At 58.5% G+C, this 12,529-nt stretch overlaps 1 protein-coding gene across 1 annotated transcript; it reads left to right on the top strand.

The window, feature by feature from the left end:
• The first annotated feature begins 2,953 nt into the window (after positions 1–2,953).
• FAM171A2 (family with sequence similarity 171 member A2) lies at positions 2,954–12,361 on the top strand. The gene is made up of 8 exons (XM_042916176.1): positions 2,954–3,071; positions 6,381–6,608; positions 6,842–6,934; positions 9,375–9,533; positions 9,618–9,797; positions 9,945–10,061; positions 10,183–10,309; positions 10,854–12,361. The coding sequence occupies exons 1-8, from the start codon at positions 2,954–2,956 to the stop codon at positions 12,331–12,333; spliced, it is 2,502 nt and encodes an 833-aa protein (XP_042772110.1). The 3' UTR covers positions 12,334–12,361.
• The last annotated feature ends 168 nt before the right edge of the window (positions 12,362–12,529 follow it).

Here is a 12,529-nt window from a genome sequence, read left to right as displayed (position 1 = left end):
AAGATGGGATGTCTGAGGGTGGCTGGGTGGCGTGGAGATTGGGGACATCGGAGAAGGCAGGCTGGTCTCTGGTGGACAGCTTTAAACAGTATTTTTTTTTTTTTTTTTGAGGGATAAGCCTCAAGTTGACCTGAGATTGGGAACATAACATGCTCTTCCCACTCCTGTTAAAAGAAAAAGAAAAGAAAAGAAAAGAAAAGAAAAGAAAAGAAAAGAAAAGAAAAGAAAAGAAAAGAAAAGAAAGCCTTTAAAGCCATGTTCAGATTGAGGAGGGGCAGGGGGAGGCTGACTAAACCCTCAGCCTGAGGAAGGCAGCATCACACCAGGGAGAGGAGAGCAGGCATTGCTGTCCAGCTACCCTTCCTCCCCATCAAAGAGAAGGCTCTTCAGTCAGGAAAGAGGCCCCGGGCAAGGAGTTCACGGGCCTAGGAATGGAAGATAGCTCTCCATCCGCCCGCTGAGACTGGAATCCAGGGATAGCCGTCAGGGTCCACCAGGAGTCCTGAGAAACGTGTTGATTTATGGGTTCAATAAATATTTATTGAGCGCCTGCCATGTGCCCAGTGCTCTCCCAGTGCTGAGACGGGGGAATGAACAGAACAAAGTACCTGCCCTTTTGGAACTTACATTCCACCCGGGGTAAAGAGGAAACAAGTAAATAAATGTATGGTCAGTGGTGGTCAGTGCTGGGAGTAAAAATAAAGGTAAAGAGATTGTGATAGAATTCTGTGGGAGAGGGCTGCCATTTTAGGTAGAGTGGTCAGGAAGGCCTCTCCGATGAGATGAGGAGAGAGATGGATGAAAGAGACACTGGCTGCACAGGAATAACATGTTTTGGACAGAAAGAGCAGCCAGTGAAAAGGCCCTGAGGTGGGAGCAGGCTTGATGTGTTTAAGTAAAAGCAAGGAGGCCCATGGATTGGAGGCAGGCATGGGTCCAGTTGAGGTCAGGGCTGGGGAGCAGGCAGGCAGCATCTTTCAGCCACGGGTAGGACTTTGGACTAGATGCTAAGTGTTGGGGGAAGCCATTGACAAACAGGCTTACTTCACAGGAACTTCTGGTATTTGATTTTACCCAAATAGGTAAAGGTAAATTTTGAAAAGAAAACAATTTGACATCCATGCATGGCAAGTTCCAGAACAGGTTTTTAGTTGGGTGACTGTGACTGCTTAGGAAAAGATTAAGCTGCTGTGATCCTTAAACACCAGCCAGACTCCCTCTCCACTCCACCACTGAAACTGGATGGGCCCAGACAGTTTATCTTGATCCAGCAAAGCGTTTGGCAAGACAGAAATGTGAGCTGGATTTAAAACTGAAGAATTTTGATAAAGCTGAAGAAGATCTCTAGAAGGTTGTTCCTTCTACAAGCTCCATCCCGGTTCTGAGCTGCCTGGTATTGTCATGAGACCCCTGAAAGGAGGCAGGGAAGCTGCTCTCCATCCCGCAGGTGGCTGCTGGCTGTGAGGGAGCCCCAGCACAATGGGGGACTGAAGCCCATTCAAGGCAGCCTTGACAGATTGTAAAGTTGGGTGGAAACCAACAAGATGAAACTCACCAGGGAGAATGCTAAATCCTGTGTTGAGGTTGTGAAAAATTGGTTACATAAGAAGACTGGGAAATCTGGTTAGATGGAAATTTCTGAGAAAGAGGGAGGAAGGGGGAGAGGGAGAGACAAAAGGAGGGAAACAAGAAAAGAAAAAGAAAAAGAGAAGGAAAGAAGAGAAGGGAGAGAAGGAAGGAAGGAAGGAAGGGAGGAAGGAAGGAAGGAAGGAAGGAACAAGGAAGGGAGGGAGGAGGGAGGGAAAAAGAATCTGGTATCACAAACTCATAACAAGGTTCTTTAAGTCAGAGGATCAACTAGGAGACCCAATGAGGAGAGAATCCTGTTGTCCTCTGGGGGACAATGTCCTTGCTCTAAGTATCCAATCCCTTTTGGGACACCACACTGTGAGAAGGAGAAGGTGAAAATCAGAGAAAACCAAGAGAGGGATACCAGATTAGTGAGGATTTGGCCACCCAGAAACTACATAATGATGACAACCAGAAACTGGAAAAAAAGAGAGCTTGGCTGTGAGGCTAGGGAAGGCTTCAAATGTGAGGTTCAAATGTAGCTAAGGAAGAAGGAAAAGACTGCCATACATGAACCAGTGGGACGGATTGGTGATTCCCAGAGAGAAACTGCTTGCACCTCTAGAAGAAATTCCTAAGCATTATGACTGCCCAACGGTGGATCTTATCTGAGTGGAGGTGAGCTTCCACTTCACCCTGGGCCAACAATAGCACCATTATCGCGCCCCTCGTCAAGCATATGCTAGATCCTTTACATCATTATCTCAATTAACCATAACAACAGCCACACGAGGTAGAGATTATTACAATTCTCACTTTAAAGGAAGGCTGAGGACCAGAGGCGAAGTAACTTGCTCATGGCTCAACAGGCAGAAGCTAGAGACCGGGACTGACTGATTCCCATTGCGTGGGTGTTTGTGCAGGTAGAACTGGGCAGTTTCTACACTTTTTGGAAACACTCGTGACGGTCTCACCTCTTTGAGTGTGTGGTGAGCCTTTCTCCCTCCCAAATTTTGCACCAAATTTCAAGGGCTCTGGACCTCCAAGAACCCGGGTGATTGGACCCTCTTCGTTGCACTCCCTTGCAGCTCTGGGTCTGGGAGCGGGGGGTCGGGGCTGCAGGGTGAGCTGAGGGCGGGCAGGGCCGGCGGGCGGCGTGCGGAGCTGGGCGGTGAGGGGGCGGTGCCCCAGGCCCGCGGGGTGGGGCGCCGCCTGCAGGGGGCGCTGGCGGCGGCTCCGGGCGGAGACAATCGCGCTGAGCGGCCGCCGCAGCCAGAGCGGGAGCCCGAGCGGCGCGGCGCGGCGCAGAGCTGGGGCTGAGCGGGGCCGGCCGAGCGGGGCCGGGCGGGAGCCATGGGCCGCTAGGGCCCCGCCGAGCCCCGCGATGCCGCCGCCGAGTGGCCCCAGCGTCCTCGCGCGGCTGCTGCCGCTGCTGGGGCTGCTGCTCGGCGGCGCCTCCCGGGCTCCCGGCAAGTCGCCGCCGGAGCCCCCCAGCCCGCAGGGTGAGTCTCGGCCAGGAGGGGCAGCGATCGCGGGCCTGCGCCCCCTCCATCGGGCCCCCGCCCGCCAGCCCCCTCTTCGCGGCGCTCGTGAATTGGGGGGGTACTCTGTTCCGTGGGTTTGGGTGGGGGGGAGCCAGGCGACTTCGGGTCGGCGCTTACGGGGGAGAGGAGGAAGGGAGAGGGAGACTGCCAGGGCGGGGGTCTCGGGGAGACACAATGGGGAGAGCGGGGGTCCCCAGGCTCCGCGCCGCCTCCCCCTCTCGCCTTGTTTTTCTCTCTCCTGGTCCGCGAGGCGCTGCTGCCTGAGCCATTGTCTACCGAAGACACCCGCCCAGGGGCGGGCTGGGGCGGGCGCCCGCTCCGCAGCCCCCTGCGGGTTCCTCGCTCCCGACGCGGGCTGGGTGGGGGCGCCAGCATCGGCTGCCACCTTGGACCCGGACGGGGGCTGGGCGCCTGGAGCTGGGTTGGAAGGGGGGAGGGGAGAAGGGGGAGTGGGTGAGGCGGTGGGCGGATTGACTGCTCGAATGGGGTTCTTCGCTCTGGAGCCTGACAGCCCCCGGCCGGCCCCCCAGGTTCAGAATTGGGGGTGTACCAAAGAAACGCTGTCAAACCTTGAGGGGGGAGGGCATGCAGTTTGGGGGGATCTGGAAAAAGGGGTACGCGGTGATTCCCAGCCAAAGCGCATGGCAGGGCTGTGGTGGCGGAGCCATGCTGATCTGGCTAGCTGGCTGTGGGCTGTGCCGGCTAGGAGGGCAGGTGCCTGGGTTCCCGTCCAGCAGGCCTCCGGCCACTCCTATCCCCAGCCCTCCCCCAGGTCACCCCTCCTCATCTAACCTCTCCATCGCGGTGGAGGAGAGCCTCCCGGCGCCTCACGGGCCCAGGTGGGTGTGTGAGGTGGGGGGTGGGGTGGTCTCCTGCAGCGGGAGAGGGTGGGAGAGCTAGACCATGACTCCCTACCGACGCCTGGGACGCCTGGGTTCTCGGGGCCTCGCCCACTCCAGCCCTGCGCCCACCTTCCAGCCTCCTGCCCCACCACCCCAGCTACTGTTCCCTCTATCGCCTCTGGGCCCCGTCCCTGCCCGAAACGGTGCTCTCCATTCCTCATCTCCCCACCAAGGAGCTGACAGGAAAAACGGGGGGTGGGGGTGGGGGGGCGTCTGGATGAGGGAAGTGGGGTCCGGATGAAGGCAGGGGGTCGGATTTCCTCCTGGAATGAGGCAGGGCTGAAGCCTGGAGAGGCGGATACTGTATGGAATGCCAAGCTTGAGAAATGGGGAAGGCTCACCTCTGGCCTCAGTCTTCCCTGCTCTCTGCGGGAGGAGAGGAGGGTTTGATGGATAGGAAGGGGCCCTGGCTTCTCAAGAAGCCTCTCCTTCAAGTCCTGTACCCCAGGGGAGGGGGCCCAGGGCATTGGCTGGAATAGAGCCAGGATAGAGGGCTCTCCCAGGCCACTGGCTGAGAGCCCAGGTTGAGGGGAAGCGGGGAGAGAATCTGCTAGGCACCTGCCCACCCCTTCCCACCAATGTCTCCTTCAGGCCCACCCACCCACCCCCGTCGTGTTCCTTGGGCCCCTTCCCCTCATCTGAGGCTCTGGCCCTTGAACCCAAAGCATTCCCTCAAATGACCATATTCCAGACTCCTGGGTCCCTTCTTCCCAGCTGCTCCATCCAGCTGCTCCTAGCCGGGGGTAGGGGTGGGGAGTAGCCGAGCCCCTCTGGCTTCTCAGAATTCCTCCTGAGTGGTAGTGGAGGAGGGGCAGGGAGACTGTCAGCTCCTGGGAAAAGCAGAGTAGGAAAGAGTCAAGTGTGTGCACCCACCCTGCCAAGTTGGGCTTTGGCCTGGGAGGGGTGAGGGAGGTGGGTTCAGGAGAACAGCTGGATGGGATGCCAGGGCCAGGCGTGTCGCTGGCCTTGGGGTTGGAAGCCTGAGATAAGACACCTGTCACTGTTGAGTGTCAGGCTCCACCCATGAGTCCCCCTTACCTCCCCATGCCCCGCTGCCCTGAGCTTCCAGGGCACTTGGACTCTCCTAGGTTGGACTCTCCAGCACCTAACCCACTCCCCACCCATCTTCTGGGCCCTGCAATGAGGCCTCTGTACCTTTCGAGGTATGGAAACCTCCTCCCATTATTAGCAGCAAGGTAGGGGTGAGGTATGTTCTTGAGGGAGGGACCTTGCTGAGTGGAGAGAGGTAGATGGTAATACGGATCAGAGAGGCTGCCTGGGGAGTCCATGACGACAACTCCAGGCCTGGTCCCTACAGGGTCACTCTGTCTGAGCTCAGGACACCTGCAGGCCCACCCTGGACAAGCTGTCCTGGGTCCAGGGGCAGAGGTGGCTGGAAAGCAAAAAACTTGGACTTCCCTTCTCAGCCCTCTCCACACCAGTTTCCCTTGGGCCTGGGTCAGCCCCCCAGAACTCCTTCCCCTTGCCAGGGCCCCAGCTCTCTGCCCATCTCCTGGGAGGAATGAGGGCGTTGCCATGGTGACTGACTTGTAGCTGACCAGTTGGGAGGGGGCAGGCAGTACTTGTGAGGGGGAGGGGTTAGGGAGGCACTTGGTTGGGCTTAGGGCTTGGGGTGAGTCCCTAAATCTGAAAGGAAACAAGCGTGTGCAAAGGATTCTGGGAAGAGAATAAATGAGGGGAATGACCAGCTCCCTAGTGTCCCCTTTCTCAGCTTTTTCTTCAGAACCAAAACTCTGACCCAGCCTCCCTCCCTCCCCTTCTCATTGGCTGAATCTTGGTCTCTCTCCTCTCCATCTGCAGACCCTTGGTCTTCTGCTTAGTTCTCCTTTCTCAGCCCTCATCCCTCTCCCCTCCCTGACACGTGCCCCATAGGGTCCACTGGTTAAGAATTTGGGTCTAGTGTCATACTTCCAGGTTTGGATCCCAGGTCTCCCGTTAACTGCAGTGCAAGTGTCTAAACTTTGAGCCTCAGCCTCTTAATCTGTAAAATGGACCAAGAACATATTTGATGGAGTCTGATACATCATTGACTGTAAGATGCACCATTATTTCATGTACCAGTAAGAAAAGAAAAAATGCTGCCAATTGTAATTATGACATCATCAATCATAGGCATAATCTGAGTTCAGAAATGTTAAAATGTGGAAAAAGTGCATGTGTTAGCACCCCCTACCTCACAGGCTGGTGTGAGGTTTAAATGAGGGCCCTACCAATGCTGACTCTTAGGAAACCTTGTCTCACCTGGACCCCAAAGCTGCTTCTAACCCACAGCCCCCTCCTCTGATCTTGGGGCTCCCTCCAGTTCTCTTTCCCCCCCTTCCTCCTCACTCTCCTCACCCCACAGAGATCCTGATCAAGGTGCAGGTGTACGTGAGCGGGGAGCTGGTGCCCTTGGCCCGGGCCTCAGTGGATGTGTTTGGGAACCGGATGCTGCTTGCCGCTGGCACCACGGACTCAGAGGGCGTGGCCATACTGCCCCTCAGCTACCGTTTGGGCACCTGGGTGCTGGTCACTGCTGCTCGCCCTGGCTTTCTCACCAACTCTGTGCCCTGGCGTGTTGACAAGCTGCCCTGTGAGTGCAGGGGCAGGTGGAGGGGGGGTGGGCAGCAGCTGACCCCATCAGCCCCTTCCCAAAATAGTCCCTGGGGGTGGAGGGGGCAGACTTTCCAGCAGCTGCTGCCCGGGCTGGGGTACACAGAGGGGGCTGAAGGAAGATGAAGTCACTGGGATTCAGATGGAAGGAGTGCCCGGCCTTGGGGTTTGGGGGGAGCTTTCTCTGGTGCTGACAGGCCACCCCTCCCACAGTGTATGCATCAGTCAGCCTCTACCTGCTTCCCGAGCGGCCGGCCACCCTCATCCTCTATGAGGACCTGGTGCACATCCTCTTGGGCTCTCCTGGTAAGGCTCCTCTTTCCCCCCTACCTCATACCAGCTCCTCTTCCTCCCCCCTCCGACCTGGGTGTAGAGAGCTCCACTCTTCCACAGATTAGCTGGATGCCCTTGAGCAAGTCCCTTAACCTCTCTGAGCCTTAGTTTGTTCCTCTGTAAGATGTGGATATTGATAGTATCTATGTGATCAGATTGAAGTAAGGATTAAATATCATCAAACATGCAAAAAAAAAAAAAAAACAGCACAGAAGGTGGTCAATAAATGTTTATTATTATTGGGGCTTCTCGTGATTTCTATTCTCCCTCTACTCCTACCATTAGAATCCCCACTCCCTGCCACCTGTTTCACTGGTGGATCTCCATGTACTTCTTGTGCACCTACTGGGGGCTTGGTTATGTTAGAAGGCCGCGAGGGGGTCATTCCATAGCTATTGGACAACTGTCAAGTGCAAGGCCTGGAGAAATCCCACAGTGGTACCTGTCTACTCACGGCTTCAGTCTCTGTGCTGCACCAGGCATTGTGTCTGGTGCTGGGGAACAATGGGAAGAAAGAACCCGCTCCCTGCCTTCTGGAGTTCACAGACAAGTAGGAAGACAAACAGATCCCTGCAAACCCTGAACTAATTACAAAGCAGGTAGAACAGTGGAGTAGAGGGCAGCCGCCTTTAGTATTGAGACAACTCTACCCTGTGAGTGTAGCAGGGCAAAAGAATTTGGGGACAGGAGCTATGGACCATGTGGCCTTGGGAGTTGAAGGGGGAGCAAGGAGGCGCCCTCACTGGAGAGGAATCCAGATGCAGGGGCAGAAGTGGACAGTGAGGGTGCAGGGAATGCTCTGGTCTGGCTCTGCAGGTGGCGTGCCTGGTGCAGACTGGTTGATCTGGCTCGTACCAGGGAGCCACAGTGGATTTTGGAGACAGAGAACACCCACCCCACCCCCCTCCAATTTATATTCTTAGCTTGTGCCCTTGTTCCCAAGTTACTTGTTGGCTCACCTTCATTTCTCTGGTCCTGAACCAGAGGCTCCTAAAAACTGTCTTTGGAGGTTTGTAAAATGCAAACAAGAGGCATCTGGCTGGCTCAGTCGGTAGAGCAGGCAACTCTCGATCTCGAGGTCGTGAGTTCAAGCCCATATTGGGTGTGGAGTCTACTTTAAAAAATAATTAAAAAATAACAAAATGCCAAATTATCTCTTTGTTGCCCCCTAGTTTACCGCCCTCCCATGGCTCCCACTGCTTTCAAAGTCAAGCCTCAAGTCCTTCACAAAGCTGACTGTGCCCTGTGGGGCCTACGTGCCACTCAGTCACCAGGGGTCCCCAGCCAGCACACTGCCCCATGCCTCTGGGCCTTTCTCTTGTCCGTTCTCCTGGAGGTCCCTTTATATCCTATTTCCTGGTGGAGTCTTACTCACCATGCAAGACTCCACAGGACCTACCCCAGCTGGGTGGGCCGAGTGCCCTTTGTACCGTATTTTAATAGCAAGGTATGATGTTCAGGGGCTGAGAAGTTGGGCTGGCACCAGGCTTCCTGGGCTTCAGTTAGGCTCCAGGATTGTGACCTTGGGCAAGTCACTAAACTTCTCCTGCCTCCGTTTCTGCATGTATACAACAGGGCTGATAACGAAAGCACCTACTTCAGGGGCTGCTGTACTAATTATAGGGGTTAACACTGATTAGAACAGTGTCCAGTATATCTTAAAGCTTAATAAATGTTAGCGACGACCACACCATACTGGAATTCTGTTTGTACGCCCCCTCCACCCCAAAACAGGCAGACAGACAGACGCGCGCGCGCACACACACACACACACACACGACCTAAGCTGTGTAATGTAGTAGTCAGTAGCCACATGTGGCTCTTTAAATAGATTAAAAATTCATTAAATTAAAAAAAAATGAAAAATGAATCCAGTTTCTCAGTCACACTAGCCACCTTTCAAGCGCTTAATAGCCCTGTGTCTCTAATGGGGACTGTAATGGGCAGCACAGAGAACATTTCCATCCGTCACAGCAGAAAGTTCTAATGGGTACCAAAATGGACAGTGCTGCACAAGACTGTGAACTTGAAGGCAGGGAATTGCGGACTGTGTTTTATTCAACTTTGTATCTCTAGCACCTAGCACAGTGTTGCCACACAGCAGTCAATAGTAACTGTTTGAGGACCTGAACCTCAGCATTTTATGGGTTAATGAGGAAATAGTGTTTCAGAGAGAGCAAGTAACTTGCTCAGGGTCACACAGCCAGGACTAGATTTCAGGTCCGTGTCCTTTTTCCTTTCCAGGTTAACATTCTATGAATGCCCAGTTCTCTCCCCAAGTCACAACCCTCCCTGACCTTCCCAAGTGGCCTGACCCAATAGCTCCCTTCTCCTCGCATACTTGCTTTCTGCTCCTGGTCCCTGGGGAACCTTGTCCCTGGCCAATCCACAGGAGGCCCCCCTCTCCATCCAGGTGCCCGCTCCCAGCCGTGGGTGCAGTTCCAGCGCCGGGCTGCCCGCCTGCCGGTCAGCTCTACCTACAGCCAGCTCTGGGCCTCGCTCACCCCCGCCAGCACCCAGCAGGAAATGCGTGCTTTCCCTGCCTTCCTGGGCACCGAGGCCTCCAGCTCAGGTACGCTGGGTGTCAGCATGCAAGGGATGTCCTCCTCCCATCAGGACTCACCCCTCAGCCCTTGTGTCTCCTTCCCCCACCCAGGCAATGGCTCCTGGCTGGAGCTGATGCCGCTGGCTGCTGTCAGCGTGCACCTACTAACAGGCAACGGAACAGAAGTGCCACTCTCAGGCCCCATTCACCTGTCCCTGCCCGTGCCCTCCGAGCCTCGTGCCCTTACTGCGGGCACCAGCATTCCAGCCTGGAGGTTCGACCCCAAGAGTGGTGAGTGCCTCAAGGGGTGCAGCTGCTGGAGTTTGGGGAAAGAAAGTGGGACTTCAGCCGCTGGAGTTTGGGGAAAGAAAGTGGGACTTAGCTGGGGCGGGGGGGAGGGAAGTGGCATTGAGTTTCATGAAACTCCCGCCTCTCCAGGGCTGTGGGTACGCAATGGCACTGGTGTGATCCGGAAGGAAGGCCGGCAGCTCTACTGGACCTTCATTTCCCCCCAGCTGGGGTACTGGGCAGCTGCCATGGCTTCCCCCACCACTGGTGAGAGATGGGGGGACAGTGGGGACAGGGGGCAGTGGGGGAAGGGGAGGTTGGGAGCATAGACTCCTGAAAGGTGGGAAGGGCGTCCATGCCTGGAATGCTAAGCCCTTGCCTGGCACAGGACTGGTCACCATCACATCAGGCATCCAGGACATCGGCACCTACCACACCATCTTTCTGCTCACCATCCTGGCAGCGCTGGCCCTGCTGGTGCTCATTCTGCTGTGTCTGCTCATCTACTACTGCCGGTGAGTGCCTCCCAATCCCCCAACCTCCCCTTATCCCATGCGGACAGAAGCCTGCTCTGTGCCTGGTGTTGGGCTGGGCGCTTGAGCCCCAAAGATGCATAAAATACAATTCCAGTCTTCAAGGCACTGACAGGAAAGGACCTCCAATGCACATGCACAGACCTGAGAGACTGGTGGTTGAAGATACTTGGGGGGGGAAAGGAGGCAGGACCCACAGGCCAGGCCCCTCCAAAGGGACGGTCGGCAGCCGCTCCCGCCTCAGGCTAGACGTGGCCCTGGTTGGCTTACGTGCTCCCCCCAGGTTCCCACAGCGCCTCCTACAAGCGAAGGACACCCACAGACACCCAAGCTCTTTCCACAGACCTCTCCCCAGGCCCACCTGGGTTCCCCAGCATTTCTCCTGAGTCTCAGGCATTCTCCCCACCCCTCCAACTATATTCAACCCTCGCCTTGCAAGTATGGGGTGAGGGAGCAGCTCAGGCCCCCAACGCTTTCCTGAGTTCCCCACCCCCCCCCCCCCCCCCCCCCCCCCAATACCCTCCAGGAGACGCTGCCTGAAGCCGAGGCAACAGCACCGCAAGCTGCAGCTGTCCGGGCCCTCTGATGGTAACAAACGAGACCAGGCCACCTCGATGTCCCAGCTCCACCTCATTTGTGGGGGACCCTTGGAGCCCGCCTCGTCGGGAGACCCTGAGGCTCCGCCCCCAGGCCCCCTGCACTCGGCCTTCTCCAGCTCTCGGGACTTGGCCGCCTCCCGGGACGACTTCTTCCGCGCCAAGCCGCGCTCCGCCAGCCGCCCGGCCGCCGAGCCTGGGGGCGCCCGCGGGGGCGAGGGCGCGGGGCTCAAGGGCGCCCGCTCCGTCGAGGGTCCCGGCGGGCTGGAGCCAGGCCTAGAGGAGTACCGGCGGGGGGGCTCGGCGACCCCCGCCTTCCTGCAGGAGCCGCCCTCTCCGCCGCCGCCCTTCGAGCACTACCTGGGCCACAAGGGAGCAGCCGAGAGCAAGCCCCCCGACTTCCTCCTGTCGCAGTCGGTGGACCAGCTGGCGCGGCCGCCGTCGCTCAGCCAGGCCGGGCAGCTCATCTTCTGCGGCTCCATCGACCACCTCAAGGACAGCGTCTACCGCAACGTCATGCCCACCCTGGTGATTCCCGCGCACTACGTACGCCTCGGCGGCGAGGCGGGCGCAGCGGGGGCGGGCGACGAGCCAGCCCCGCCCGAGGGCACGGGCCCCGGCCCCGCGCGCCCTTTCCCCCCGCCCGACCCCCAGCGCCCGCTGATGCAGGGCCACTCGAGCGCGGGCGGCGAGGGCGGCGGGGGCGGCGGCGGCGAGGGCTGGGGGGGCGGGCGCTCGGCGCCGGTCAGTGGCTCGGTCACCATCCCGGTGCTGTTCAACGAGTCCACCATGGCGCAGCTCAACGGGGAGCTGCAGGCGCTGACCGAGAAGAAGCTGCTCGAACTGGGCGTGAAGCCTCACCCGCGCGCCTGGTTTGTGTCCCTGGACGGGCGCTCCAACTCGCAAGTGCGCCACTCCTACATCGACCTGCAGGCGGGCGGGGGCGGCCGCAGCACCGACGCCAGCCTGGACTCGGGCGTCGACGTCCACGAGGCGCGGCCTGCGCGCCGGCGGCCCCTGCGCGAGGAGCGGGAGCGGACCCCGTCCGCCGCCCCGCCGCCACCCCCGCCGCCGCCGCCGCCTCCCGCGCCCCCGCGCCTGGCGCTCAGCGAGGACACGGAGCCGAGCAGCAGCGAGAGCCGCACGGGCCTCTGCTCCCCCGAGGACAACTCGCTGACGCCGCTGCTGGACGAAGTGGCGGCGCCCGAGGGCCGGGCGGCCACGGTACCCCGGGGTCGGGGCCGCAGCCGCGGGGACAGTTCCCGCAGCAGCGCCAGCGAGCTGCGGCGCGACTCGCTCACCAGCCCGGAGGACGAGCTGGGGGCGGAGGTGGGCGACGAGGCTGGGGACAAGAAGAGCCCTTGGCAGCGCCGGGAGGAGCGGCCGCTTATGGTGTTCAACGTCAAGTAGCGGCTCCGCCCGGGCCGGCCCCGCCTCCGCCCCCGCCCCTTCCACCCGGGCCCGCCCCCAGGGTGCGTGCCCCCGGGGCCCGCGGGGGCCCTCGCTCTTAGTCTTCAGTCCCCCTCCTGGGGAGGTGCCCGGGGGCCTGCGGAGCTGTCCAGTGGTATGTACTGGGTAATGTTTCGGGAGGGACCCGTGTCGACCT

This window comes from Panthera leo, chromosome E1 (genome assembly GCF_018350215.1).
Source record: "Panthera leo isolate Ple1 chromosome E1, P.leo_Ple1_pat1.1, whole genome shotgun sequence".
NCBI classification, from domain to species: Eukaryota; Metazoa; Chordata; class Mammalia; order Carnivora; family Felidae; genus Panthera; species Panthera leo.
This window is presented reverse-complemented; position numbering and strand designations above follow the sequence as displayed.

What these genes read in the sequence shown, in the direction of transcription:
- FAM171A2 (XM_042916176.1), top strand. Translation starts at nt 2,954, where the DNA reads ATGCCGCCGCCGAGTGGCCCCAGCGTCCTCGCGCGGCTGCTGCCGCTG. An exon ending in GGAGCCCCCCAGCCCGCAGG is followed by an intron (nt 3,072 to 6,380) that starts GTGAGTCTCGGC and finishes CTCACCCCACAG; the next exon opens with AGATCCTGATCAAGGTGCAG. An exon ending in CACCGAGGCCTCCAGCTCAG is followed by an intron (nt 9,534 to 9,617) that starts GTACGCTGGGTG and finishes TCCCCCACCCAG; the next exon opens with GCAATGGCTCCTGGCTGGAG.